Here is a 14,258-nt window from a genome sequence, read left to right as displayed (position 1 = left end):
TCTACATTTTGCGACAGTTATATATATTTTTTTTTTTTTTTTTACGTTTGAAAATCCGAGGAATCCCTTCGAGTACGTTTGTGGCCTTCGACCACATGTCACCACCACCCTCACCCCCGTCCCAAAATGGATTTTCTGGATCCGCCACTGACATTAAAAAATAATGCTTGTAACACAAGACGAAAGTCGTGGGCAACAGGACTCTGATTGGCTATTTCACACCACTGTCTCCTCGAAAAACATCGGAAGAAACGACTGCGTGCCAGTCAAACTCAAAAAAGTGTAGCTAACGACGCTGTGAGAGATTACAGACGCAGAAGAAAACTACAATATATATTACGGTAATGTTATTTAGTGTTTATTAGCATCGCACAAACAATAAGAGTTATGTTTGGTGGTAAATGAAACAACAAGTGTTGGTTACACTATCTGGGACACACCGAATGTAGGCGAAGCCGAAGGGGGTGGCTGACTTACTCCGGAGTATTCCCGGCCTGCTTTAAATTTAATGTGCCTCCAGTTAGTCGATGTTGATTGTGTGAACTGTTCACACACACAAAAAAACATGAACAGACTTTAAAGCATAATGCAGTTATTAGGGACGTTGACGATATATCTGGAAGAAGATTAACGTATGCGAATGCACAATATTTCATCGACAGTACATAGGGTAGGTTGGTGATATTCCGACCCCTTATGGACGCACCACACTTGTAGAAGGTATTCCAAATCCAAAAGATTGATCCTGTTGTTTCCCATAGCCTAGCTAACCAGTAGTGGTTCACTCTATCCAATCGGTGCCTGTTTCTTTTATATATTCTCATTTTATTGGCTAGTGACTAGTAGTGTCGATCAGGATAAACCCGACCCCATTCCGGTAAATTCCGACTACATGTCCCGTATAATTCCGACTACTACCGAGATTATACCAGGGTAATTCCGACCCCCTCGGAGTGTTTTAAAAATATATATGTACCAGGTAAAACTAGTAGCGTATAATATTCCTGGCTGTATTTTTTCACTGTAAACAAAAATTAATATGCAATGAAATGGACAGCGAATGTGTATTACAGTGTGAAAATATCTTCAAGTCAAAACATATCACATATTACTATTATAATCTACATCGCTATTGAAATAGCTGAACATCATTAAACATAGAAAAATAATTAAACTTTGGTATTTTTAACAGTCAACATGCATTAACAATATATACATGTATCTATCATGTATGGACAGTGTGTGTGTTTTAACGTCCGTTGACAATGGTCAGAGACTGACCACAGGAAGCCAAGTTAAAAAGATTTTGCACAATAGTAACTTTGTCATCACGACATTTAAAACCAAAGGAACACCTCTGTCTGAAGCCCGTTCGTCTATTTATAAATTCAGCTGGCACTGAAGCTTTCAAGTAAAATATACCCCTTGAAGAAGTATGTTCGTCCATGAATTTAGAAATTAACCGAGCAGAGTTCCAGTTAAAGTATGCAACTTTGCGTTCATCATCAAATATTGCAACAGCGTTGGAATCATACACATTCATTGCATCTCTTCTAGCTTGATAAATACATCCTACCCGCAGTTCCCTCTGACCATAGTGGCTCATGCCAACTGCATACACAGGTCTTTATTATAACATTTTTCATGATGATCAATTCTGTAAAACACAAGAAAAACATAATCAAAGATGAAAGACATACCTTTCATTAAACAAGGAAACAGTCAAGAGTGAAATAGATAAAGTTTCTGTGACATATGCCAATTTCGTTTAAAAGCATAAATAGCTACAGACAATTTTGGTGTTAATTTAATTTTTTTTAATTCAACTTTCCTTTTGCGTTCCGCTTTTTGTTGTAATTTTCTTGTTTTTTCCTCTATTGCTGCCCTTTTTTTGTGCTAGAACCTGTTCACTGGTAAGAATTCTGTGTCCTGTTAATGAACGCTTTGACTTAGCAGACATGTCTTTGCTGAACATATGTGTACTGGGGTGTGCTCGAACTGTTTTCCAGTCTCATCTAAATTCCAAATGAGATGGGGCTTTTTTGTAATGTCAAGAGTATTCATGACAGTACTTAGCTCATCAAAATATTTTTCAACGATAGGGCGTTTAAGCATTCTAGCACGAGAAGTTGTCAACTTCTCGGGCTTTCTAAGTACAAGCTCTGGGTGGCGCATTTTTAAACCCTGCCACCAATCATCCCCGGGGCAACCATTTTTAAAAGGGGTCTTAATTTTCAAAGATCTACAAAGGCGCAACACTTTAAGTAGCAGTTGGTTTTTGCTGATGCCGAAACCTTTGTTGGCAGCTTCTATGACCTTCTTTACCAGAGCTTCTTCAATCTTCGGTGGCAGAACAGGCGGTCTTCCAGAACTCGAACCACTTGCATATGATAGTTGTTTTAGGCACTCCAAACACTTTGCTTGCTTTTTTATATCCCATCAACCGGGTTCACACTGCGGTCACTGCATCGTCCAATTTTTTTCGATCGTATCGCATAGTTTTATTTGGTACCATATCCTATTAAATTAAATTAAATTAAATTAATTGAAATTAGGCCTACTGATGAAAATCTTTAATTTTGTTGTTGTTGTTCTTGTTTAATATGTTAATATGCTTGCCTGAGGTGTTTGAGTCTCAGGATCGAATCACATCCGTGGACCTGTTCAACTGATTGACTTTTGTTTTGTTTTGTTCCAACCAGTGCATCACGACTGGCATATCAAAAACCGTGGTATGTGCTGTCCTGTCTGTGTGAACGTGCATGTAAAAGAGCCCTTGCAGCTAATGGAATAATGTAGTAGGTTTCCTCTGCTGACTACGCGTCAGAATTAAGCTTAGCAAATGTTTTACTGCCATTAGCAGATTATTAATCAATGTACTCTAGTGGTGTCGTTAAACAAAACAAACTTTCACTTTTTGTTTAATGGACTTAGAGATCGTTTTTTTGTTGGGTTTTTGTGTTTTGTTTTTGTTTTTAAATGTATGTATTTTATAGACATTGTATAAGCTCTTCTTGTGTTTATTTAGTTGAAATTCCTCAATGTTGTGGATATATTATTAACTATAACTGACCTCCAGGTTTTTGCAAAGATAATTGATATGGGGTCGCATAAATCCGACCCCTTTTGAAATTTAAATGTAACTTGTTGTCAATGCATTTTTTCTTGAAAAATAAGCACATATTTACATTATGTTAAGTGATTTTATTGCATAAATAATTTCATAATAAAGTTTATTGTCGGATTGTATACCTCCCGATGTGGATTTTTCCAACGTTGCTCAGTCTTCTAAAACTTGTTTGAATGCTAGCAGACGGCCGGAAGAAAAGATCGAGCAAGTGCGCATGAATAGTAAAGACTAAAGATTGTTTGTAACAGTGCTTTTCATTGGGAGGTTGAAGGTACTTTTGTTATGAAAGGAATACATCCGTTGGTCTGAAAGAACGGTTGCCGAAACACTATTTAATTAACGAAAATCCGAAGGGGTCGGGTTTAAACGTAGGGTCGGACTATCACCAACGGTAAACGGACAAAACCCCACCCGGAAAAAACCCCACCCGGAAAAAACCCCACTGGAAAAAAAACCACTCGGACATAACCCCACACAGAAAAAAACCCACTCGGACATAACCCCACTCATATATCTCAATATATAACAAAATCGTATATACAGTATTTATTTTTTATTGAAACAAGTGTAATCTAGCCTACTTCCACCTCACACAGTGGCCGATGCCTTTCAGAACTTCCGAAATGGACTTGATGTCATCCCGTCTGTCAGTGCAGAGGTTATGGAGCTTCGTCTGCAGCTTCTTTATGTGGTGTCGTACCCGTTTTGCAGGTCGTTCACCACGCTCATCCATAAGTCGTGCAGTAGCAGCCTGGGTTTGATCCTTCCGAATGCTGTCTATGGCTCTCCAGATGGTTGGGTGGGCATGTCCAACTAGTTTCGCAAAGGAATTGTTCCACCCCTCACATATGTTATTGGTTCTGGATCCACCTTCAATGTGATGGTGTGCACATTCCAGATGGATGGTGCGTACGCAGGGGGAATACGGCGCATACGAAGAGGAGGTACAGATCCATCTGATTGAGGAGGCTGAATACGGCGATAAGATCCTGACACATAAGTGCTGTCAAAATACACGAGCAAGGGTTCCAGCCCATCAGGGGTGTTGTCACGCAGATAGGTCATCCCCTCTGGTACATCATTAACTGGTAGGAATGCCAGTCCATCAAGCATACCACAGAAAAGCTTAACATCCTTCTCTTCCCGATAGCGTTGAACAAGGCCGAGACTCTGTATTTTCCTCCACGTGCTCTGCGTAAGATGGTAGAAGCATCCATGAACATTGACTTGTGGACCAAAGGTTGTTATTACTGCATTCATCACAGCTTGTTCAAAGTCGAGGGTGACAGTTACAGGATCAGCCTGGAATCCTAGCTCGCTGCAGCGATCCTGAATTGATATGAATAGTTCCTCATATGTGGATTGGTGCTTGTTTGGTAGAAATGCATACACACACGTCACAGCTGACTCACCGAGTGGAACACGAATCACATACAGCTGAGTAAACAACAGTGGAGCAACAGTGAATGTTCCATCCATAAACCATGACTCAGAACTGGCAAGGTGACGTAATCCGTCATCAGTCCCGAACACTAACATACGATCAGAGGAATCCACACCGTTGTCATATATGAGAAATCTGTCTCCATCACTTGAAGTGGTCCATTCATCATCTAGCATGAGATCACGGAGCGAAGTGGGGTTCTTGGGCATATGTTTAGCCCGTTCTCGACGCAGTGCACGTTTGATGTGATCAGGTTTACCGAGTTCTGCGCGTACATCTACAGGTGTGTCACTGATGGAATCGACTAGGAGCTGAGTAAGTGTACCACGTGATGTGCCAGCACGCTCCTTCATGGCTGAACGCAGCTTTGCCACTGCTACAGACTGATCCTGTGGATCATGGCTATGTTGTGTGAAACTAACGATGGTCTTTATCTGGAAAGATACAAAGTCAAATATTCAGGCTTTAATTTAAATCTACCTGGACTTGGGTAATCTCGGCCCGTAACTAATTTTGAATACATTTCAATGCTAAAATAATAATAATAATAATAATAATAATGTTGCATATTAAATTTAAAGAAACAGCATATACATGTGCATACCATAAATATAACATGTATTGGGGAAAAGGTGGTCAAATTAATATCTATCTACCTACACACATACAAGTTAGTTATGATAACATAATTACCTCCAGGTCTGAAGTCACACCGCCTTTACAAGTAAATGCAGCTCTGCTGGAACACTCCCCATCGAATATTCTTCCTGGCATACCTCTTAGTATACAAGTAGCCTTCGTGAATTAGCTTGAGACCACCCTTGTTGTTCTTGATAACTTCCATAGTTGTATTTACAGTTCTCAGGAAATGAATACTGACGTAGTATTCTTCAACCTTATAAGGGGTCCATCTGATGTAGAATTTATGACATACCCAATCAACAATGGGAAGCCCTAATCCATGATTTCCTTGATCTCTTAGAAGAAAACCTGGCCTCCTTAATCTCTTGATCACAAAGTTCAGATAATCCTTTGTCATGGAGATCAATGCAATCAGTGCAACACTTGACTGATCAAAATACAAATGTAAACTTTATTCTTTATCATAATCTATTTTGTGAATTTTATTTATAATTTTATTCTTCCAAAACAGAAATTTCAACTTTATTTCATATTTTTCAGTTTTATGTGTAAAATGGTCACAGTGGGGTTTTGTCCATTTTTCTCATTTATTGATGGGGTTATGTCCGAGTGGGGTTTTTTCCAGTGGGGTTATGTCTGGGTGGGGTTTTTTCCAGTGGGGTTTTATCCTGGATTCATCACCAACCTACCCTAATAGTATTCTTTCTTAGCCACCCACTGATTACGAAGTTTTCGACAAAAACAAATGTGAAGATAGTGACAAATATATTAATTAAAGGTAGACTAAACTCCAACAAGAGCCTTATGTGTTGGAAAGATGGGCATGAGTTCCTTATTTTCCCCATAACGATTTTAAAGGAATATTTGTTAGAATTAGTTTGTAGTGTTTAATGCAATACCCAGTTGATATGGCTAATTCAATACCCCAATAGTGGGGAAAATAAGGAACTCTTTCCCAACAAGGCGATTTGCTTTCATCAACCTGACTTGTAAAACAACATAAATGACTTGATAGTATAATAAACTGTTTAACTAAATATATTTCAATTTGCATCAATATAACGAAATGGAGTTATAGTATTTTTTTCTTTTAAAAAATCCAAAGAAAAAAATGCATATTATTAGGCCTATTGGTAGGATGCGTTCGAACAAAAATGACCACTCACGATACCCAAGTGATAATTTTCTTTTCTCTGGGTCAGTTTTGTGATTTTAGATGGGAAAGTCTACTTAATCAAGGGTTTTGCAGAATTACATACAGTAATAAAGCTGGTAAAGTCCATTACGATTTGAGGTTATCACACAATACCCTGTGATCTTAATAAAAGAGGCACGTCTTTTTAGTGTGTCTAGACACAGTGTCTAGGGACAGTCTAAATATACACCTGCCAATCAAGAGCCACAGGTACAGGCCACAGAAAGAAAAGACTAATTAAACAAGAAAACACTTTGACTATTATTTCAGTACGTCACTACGTGGGTTAATTTATATACAAAATATAATAGTTATTTCAACACTTTGACAATGGTGGTTTATTTTGTATTAAAAAATAAACCACATATACACATTGCTGTGTTACTGGGATATATATTATTACAGAACAATGCGATTCATCCACAAAAATCAGGTATGTTTTGTTTCTTCAGTTCGAAGACTAATTCCTGACGTACGTGACACGTTAGGTATTACGTAACCACCAGCTTGCCAGAGGGCGTATTCACTGGGATGGTACAAAATGGCTGCACCCGTTATATATAATAGCCATCACATTTAACCATTTTATTAATTAATTATGCAATTATACTTGTTGATATTAAGCAATAATGTGCATTATGTATCCTTTAATATGCACACCAGTCCAAAAGCCTTGCTTTAGCATTCCTTTAAAGGTTTGTTTATTGTATCAGTTTATCCGAATTTTATCGTCCATAAAATCATTCGATATTGAAGGATTTCGAACCAATGGTTTTTAATGAAAACTGACTCATGTATGTTTGCAACGTATATTTATAGGATTCGATTGCCGCTTATTTTTTAGACCAACTATGTTCGAAAATGCTTTGTTTACCCTTGGTTTTGTTGGTGTTAAGTTGTGTGGGAGTTTTAAGAGGTGTCCTCCATAATCCTTCATTTTACGAACATGTTTTCGGATCTATCTGAGAGGTTCGTCATATCCATTTAACACATGCATTAAACATATCCAATAAACAGACCCGTTTACGGACATGATTATGTGTTGCTAGCTTAATTAATGATGACAAAGCTGTAATATAGTCGAAATAACTAGGATTAATATTTAATGGATTTAACATTTTATCTTACATGTACATGTACGTTGTGTATTCTAAACTTTTAACATTTTTGTTCTGCCTTTTTTTTAGAGGCAAATTCATCATGACAATTACTGTATCAGGGTTTTTGCCAGGTATAGCATTATACTCAAATTTTTTGGCAGATTTTTTTTTTTTTTTTTTGACAAAATGAATTACTCTTATCATTAATATATGACTTTTTTAACCCTAACCCTAACTCTAAACTTCACCCATTTTCTTTCTGGGGGAGGCCCCCCTATACACGCTGTTGACTGTTGTTGCATTAAATTCCATAGCGCCATACCCAAATAATTCTTTCTGGCAGAAACACTATATATACTGTATAGTGATTTCCCTAGAAATTAGGCAAGGCATGGTAGACCAAACACTTTCAGGGCATTTGTTTTTCATTAAAAATACATAAAAATTTATGGAAATAAATATTAATGTAATTTATGTGCTTGCTTTAATAAATGAATGGCAAAAGATATAAAAGGCATATTTTATTAATTAATAATACCATTTTTGGTGTTTTATAAAGAATTAATTACTGAAAAAGGCTTGTTTAATCTCAGGGCAGCATGGCGCTGATTAAGGCAAGATGGTGCTAGACTATTGAGGCATGGTGCTGCACCATGCTAAAACCAGCTAGGGAAAACACTAACTGTACATATCGTTATGTCAGGAATATCTGTTCTCTGTTGAGAGTTTCTTTATTAAATACTTTTAATTTGCACAGAGTGAGATGGTGTGAACTACAGTATGTCCAGTATTGACGAGGATTTACATGATGCAGTGCGCAACAAGGATATCAAGACCGTCGAACAGCTTTTGTTGAGAGGGGCAAACATAGATGCCATTTACTATGGATGGACGCCATTTCAACAGGCTGTTGATATAGGTATAAGTACATACAAGGGCCATTCCATGGTATTTGGTCCATGGGTGTGGAAATTTAAAAATGATCTGTTAAACTAAGTTTTTATTTTATTATATACATGTATATCAAAGAGCCTCGATGGTGTCATGGTTAAGGCTGGTAGGTACTGGGTTTGCTGTCTGGTATCGGCTTGCACACAGAACACGTTTTAAAGACACGTTGATGTAACACAACTACACTGACCTCTCTCACTAACAACTAACCACCAACCCTCTGTCCTGGACAGACAGCCCAGATAGCTGAGGTGTGTGCCCAGGACAGCATTCTTGAACCTTAATTGGATATAAGCACGAAAATAGGTTGATATGAATGAATCAAAGAGCACTTGGAATGTTACGAAACCTTTGAGAGAATTATGTAATACCTATTTCAGGGCTATACATGTATATAGCCTGCAATAACTTTATAAGATGAAATGGCGAAATTGCAGCATGAAAAATACATTGTGTACATACTAATTTACTTCTATTTATAAATAGGTAGGTTTATTATATGTTTATTTTTTTTGTTATCTTTTAGCTTTTTTGTTTCAGGAGCAGCAAGAGAAAAGACTAAAGTAAAAATCAGAATTTTTATTTTATTTGGATGCTTAACACACACTCCACCCCATCATACTTTCATAAACACCTTGCTTATGCCAATGTATTAATTCTGCAGGTAATGAAGATATCTCACTATTTCTGGTTGATAAAGGGTGCAACATTACATATCATGACATGCGACACATTTCACCTTTTGAAGATGCTATCGACAAAAGCCAAGTTAAGGTATTCATACAGTTTAGGGTTGGGGAGTTTTTTGGGGAGGGGGGGTCAAATGGTATACTTTCTTGAGCTTCATTTTGGTGTGGCTTTGTTTTGTGTGGGGTTTTTAATTGTTCTTTGTTGTTTGTTTGCTTTTGGGGAGTGTTGGTCAATCGAGGAAAAAAGGAAATGTTTTATTTAACGACTCACTCAACACATTTTATTTATGGTTATATGGTTAAGAACCACACAGATATTGAGAGAGAAAACCCGCTGTCACCACTTCATGGGATACTCCTTTCAATTAGCAGCAAGGGATCTTTTATATGCACCATCCAACAGACAGGATAGTACATACCACGGCCTTTGTTACACCAGTTGTGGAGCACTGGCTGGTGTTGGTCAATCAATGTTAATTTTTATGGTTCATTTATTTGTATGCTTGTATTGAGGTATGTGTTAAGCACACTGTCTTTGGCACATACACCAGTTATCTAGATTGCCTGTGCATGACAAAAATTAATGGTTAGTGAGAAGTTGGTGTTGTTTAACACCCCAGCAAGCTTGATGTACACTCAGTGTGTGATAAAACCTGGACTTAAACCAGCATTAAACAGTTTTAAACACAGTGGTATAGTCCACTGCAACATCAAGACCAGATTTAACATCTTTAAGAATGACCTTACAAGGGACTAGTAATAGTAGTATATAATAAAGTTAATGAACAACTAGTTCCATCCATTTCACAGATGTGTGTAAATTGTTTTATCAGACTGAGTTGTCATTAGAATTTTTTTTTTTTGTTTTTTAAATATATTTTGCGAAAGGATTTAGCTTAATGGTAGAGGAATAGCTGAATAGTAGAGAATCGAAGAATCCATCCTCACCTTGGTAATCACATTTTTTCCTGTCCTAAACGAGGTCTCCACAACTGGTATACCAAAGACTGGGGTGTCTAGGAGTGGCATCAGCAGGTTCCCATGATTTTTGCCTACGTACCTGATTATGCAGTCACATAAATCATATTTGCTTAAGCTACCAATTATTTCAAACTTGCAATGAAAACAGTTATCTTCTGGAGTTTGAAGTACACCATGTAACCAATGGCAGCTTCCGAGAATATAAAGTTACGTAACCACAGCCAAACAGTGATTTTTACATGGAATATTGAACCCTGATTTAATATTGTAAAAAAAATTTTTTAAATTATAACTCGTTAATTCATATTTTTGTTTCCATAGCATCCAAGTACTGTGAAACTAAAGTCTGAACCACATTGTCAACAACTACGATAAATTACTCTCCTATCTTTAATTCTGTTAGATGTCCACCACATTTTGTCCAGACAAAAATTGTGAAAAAAACATGGCAATGACACATATTCCACATACTAGATAGTAACCATGTCACCAATATCGACTTTGATCAAATCTTCTAGGACAAAAAACATGTAGGCTGCCATTTTGCTATTTTATGGAATACTCTCCAAGAGGGGTGTAAGGATGTGATGTAATCTAACGAGGTCATGATATGCTTTATGGTATAGAGCAATCATTGGGGCATCATATTAATTAATTCACACACCTTGAGCCTTCCACCCCTCTTGAAGAGTATTCCAATAAAAAGCAAAATGGCAGTCGGCAAAAATTACCTGCTTTTTGTCCTAGGAGATCTCAGCAAAGTGATATACATGTAGGTGTCGCTTTTACAATGTAGTATGTGTCATCTATTTAAATGCAAATTTTTTTTCACAATTGTCTGTACAAAATGTGGGTGAAATTTAACAGCACTGGTTTAGGAAGCAAGGGGAAAGGGGGGCTTGTGCCCCCCTCCCCACTGTGGGAGCAGCGATGTTTTTTTTATATACATGTATTTAAACATGTATATATATGTGTGTGTGTGTGTGTGTGTGTGTGTGTGTGCCCTCACACACACTTTTTGGCACCTTCCTACGCCCGTGAACAGTAATTAAGAGAGTAATTTATTGTAGTTGACAATGTAGTTTGGACTTTAGATATGAATAAACTCCCATCATTACACTGCCTTTCATTCATAATGTTCAATAGGCAGTATATATGGTTGTTTTATGTGTTGATGTTTATACTGTACATGCACTAGTTTTGTAAATAAAGTACTAATCAAAATTACACCCAGGTGATTTTCCAGTCTTATATATTATTTATGAAAATCTCTGGAATAAAAACCATTAAAATGTGTCAGTATTATCATGACCTGTTATGGTATTCAAACAACCAGTACCTAAAATGACAATAAATGACATGTTATAGACAGAAATATGAGATTTATTTACAATTTTACTGCAAAACATATGTAATATGAAACAGACTATAACACCAAGTTTGATATTGAACACACCTGAGACCACCTCTCTGCTTTGCTTAGTACTTGTGATTTCACCTGTCAAGTGTAATCAATATAAATCTGGGTGGTATAGTCTGTTCCAAATTACATATGTTTTGCAGTAAAATTGTAAATAAATCTCATATTTCTGTCTATAACATGTTATTTATTGTCGTTTTTTCTACTCGGTTGTTTGAATACCATAACAGGTCATGATAATACTGACACATTTATATACACAACTAATATATAAGACTGAAAAATCACCTGGGTATAATTTTGATTAGTACTTTAGATTGCTTATTCATACCGGAATAGTGACATCGACACTTGACTCTGGTTTTCTACTACTAATAGTTTAACTGCAGTAATTTACCATATTGTGTTTCATTACTAGGTGGTGGAGTGTTTGCTAAACCATGGAGTGGATGGAAATGCTGCTCTGTCTAATGGAGAACCTCCGATCCTTGTGGCAGTGGAGAAAGAATGTCTCCCTCTGGTTTCTGTCCTTGTCAGTACAGGTGAGTAGGGGACATGTATAGCTTCATAAATACTATATTCAAAAAGGAATATGAAAGATATAGTTAAAAATTATAGCTGAAAATATGGAAACATACCAGTAATCCATGTATTAACATCCAGTGTTTTACTTGGCATTCCTGGCTCATACACTACTGATATACATGTTGTGTATTCATACATTTGATTTACTTGTTACTGGCAGTATAGAAAAACAAACGCTTTGACTCATGTTGTTTTGTCAATTTTAACATTTAGACTTTGTGTAACACATTTAACATGTAATGATTTCACACATACATAGATTCCACTTAATATCTAATACTCAGCATCATTGAAAATGCACCAGCGGTACAACTTAGGTTATTTGGAAATTAAAATACTAATATCTTAACATTTTAATGGTGCATTTTCAGAGATGCTCAATATATTATTATCACTGTATTCATGTATGTAAACCGGCCTCGGTGGCGTCGTGGTAGGCCATCGGTCTACAGGCTGGTAGGTACTGGGTTCAGATCCCAGTCGAGGCATGGGATTTTTAATCCAGATACCGACTCCAAACCTTGAGTGAGTGCTCCGCAAGGCTCAATGGGTAGGTGTAAACCACTTGCACTGACCAGTGATCCATAACTGGTTCAACAAAGGCCATGGTTTGTGCTATCCTGCCTGTGGGAAGCACAAATAAAAGATCCCTTGCTGCTAATCGGAAGAGTAGCCCATGTAGTGGCGACAGCGGGTTTCCTCTCAAAATCTGTGTGGTCCTTAACCATATGTCTGACGCCATATAACCGTAAATAAAATGTGTTGAGTGCGTCGTTAAATAAAACATTTCTTTCTTTTTTCTTTCATGTATGTAAGTTTTATAATTTGACTCTATGTTTCTGGTTGTGCCGACAGGGAACCTGAACCTGAATGTCACTAACAAGCTGGGTGAGAGTCCGCTGTATGTGGCTGCTCTGGAAGGCTATCACAAAATCTGTCAGATCCTCGCAGCGGCTGGTGCCGACGTTAACTTCATTTGTGACGACGATGCCAAACAGACACCACTTATTACCGCTACAGCCAACGAACATATTAGTGTTGTTAAGACTTTGCTCAAGGTTAGAAATAATTTATTCTGTCATGTAATGGTTCATGCAAGGGTGTAATTCAGGTGAATTAGTTGCCCTGTTTCAATCATTTGAATGCCAGATTTTTATAAATGTTACAAAATACTTTGTTAGATGTAGCTATTATCATTCAGTCAGAAAAACAAAAGTCATGATAGGTTTGCAAACGAGATTTTATTTAATAAGAATATTCATTTTTTTTTAGCATCACTGATACTTTCAGTTTTCATAATCTTGTAGCTTATTCATCAAACTTAAAGTTACAGATCGTAGTTTTTAAACACTACAACACATTTTTCACGATTAAAGCTGTTTTTGGTAATTTAAATTAGAAGTACTTACATTTTATTATTTAGAATATTAATTTTCATACTAGCATCTGTGCTTTTAATGAATATAACTTGTATAACGTGTGATTGTAAATTGAGTATTTGTTTGTTTGATTGCAGTACAACTGTGATTTGAACCTCCAGGACGGGGACGAGTGGACGGCGCTGTGGCACGCCTACACCAATTGTAACGAGGAGCTGCTCGAGCTGCTGCTCAAAGCAGGGGCAGACAAATCTATCCCAAACAGAGACGGCATCACAATTTTAGAAGATGCTAAAGAAAATGAGGATGATGACATTATTGAAATTCTCATCAAATATTAACAGTTGTCTGTGGGGGAAAGTGCGTGTAAAAGATCCTTTGCTGCAAATTGAAGGGAGTAACATGTGAAAGCAGGTTTCTTCTATGACAGTCAAGACCAAATATTACAATTGCCACATTTGACAGCTAATAACCTGATTCATCAATGTTGTTGGGTTGATATATATGAAATTGTTAAATAAATCAGTGACAGTTTTTTAGTATGATCTGCAGGGCTCCAACTTAAGAATATGTCTTCCAAATTGCCATCAGTAAAATGACCCAGCGACCGCAATTTTGACACTGCCTACAGCAGTTTTTTAAAAAGTGAAAGGTTATTTTGCTGTATGTAGATCTATTTCAAATGTACTGATGTTATACACTGGCAGATAATGTACACCAGGTGTATGTGTATATTTTGTCA

General features: G+C 37.0%; 2 protein-coding genes across 2 annotated transcripts; one reads left to right on the top strand and one right to left on the bottom strand.

The window, feature by feature from the left end:
- Positions 1-212: 212 nt before the first annotated feature.
- Positions 213-14,050, top strand: LOC121375994 (poly [ADP-ribose] polymerase tankyrase-2-like). Its single transcript, XM_041503746.1, has 6 exons — positions 213-341; positions 8,269-8,430; positions 9,127-9,236; positions 11,971-12,094; positions 12,993-13,195; positions 13,654-14,050. The coding sequence occupies exons 2-6, from the start codon at positions 8,292-8,294 to the stop codon at positions 13,855-13,857; spliced, it is 780 nt and encodes a 259-aa protein (XP_041359680.1). The 5' UTR covers positions 213-341; positions 8,269-8,291; the 3' UTR covers positions 13,858-14,050.
- Positions 3,669-5,348, bottom strand: LOC121374447. The gene is made up of 2 exons (XM_041501549.1): positions 5,268-5,348; positions 3,669-5,008 (listed from the first exon to the last, which is right to left on the bottom strand). Exons 1-2 carry the CDS (start codon positions 5,346-5,348, stop codon positions 3,944-3,946), a joined length of 1,146 nt encoding a protein of 381 aa, XP_041357483.1. The 3' UTR covers positions 3,669-3,943.
- Positions 14,051-14,258: the final 208 nt, after the last annotated feature.

The sequence above is a fragment of the Gigantopelta aegis genome, chromosome 6 (genome assembly GCF_016097555.1).
Source record: "Gigantopelta aegis isolate Gae_Host chromosome 6, Gae_host_genome, whole genome shotgun sequence".
Taxonomy (NCBI): domain Eukaryota; kingdom Metazoa; phylum Mollusca; class Gastropoda; order Neomphalida; family Peltospiridae; genus Gigantopelta; species Gigantopelta aegis.
This window is presented reverse-complemented; position numbering and strand designations above follow the sequence as displayed.

Excerpts from the sequence above, each read along its gene's own strand:
- LOC121375994 (XM_041503746.1), top strand. The coding sequence starts at position 8,292 with ATGTCCAGTATTGACGAGGATTTACATGATGCAGTGCGCAACAAGGAT. Across the intron at positions 9,237-11,970 it reads TCGACAAAAGCCAAGTTAAG|GTGGTGGAGTGTTTGCTAAA; the intron begins GTATTCATACAG and ends TTTCATTACTAG. Across the intron at positions 13,196-13,653 it reads TTGTTAAGACTTTGCTCAAG|TACAACTGTGATTTGAACCT; the intron begins GTTAGAAATAAT and ends GTTTGATTGCAG.
- LOC121374447 (XM_041501549.1), bottom strand. The coding sequence starts at position 5,348 with ATGCCAGGAAGAATATTCGATGGGGAGTGTTCCAGCAGAGCTGCATTT. Across the intron at positions 5,009-5,267 it reads GTGTGACTTCAGACCTGGAG|ATAAAGACCATCGTTAGTTT; the intron begins GTAATTATGTTA and ends GTATCTTTCCAG.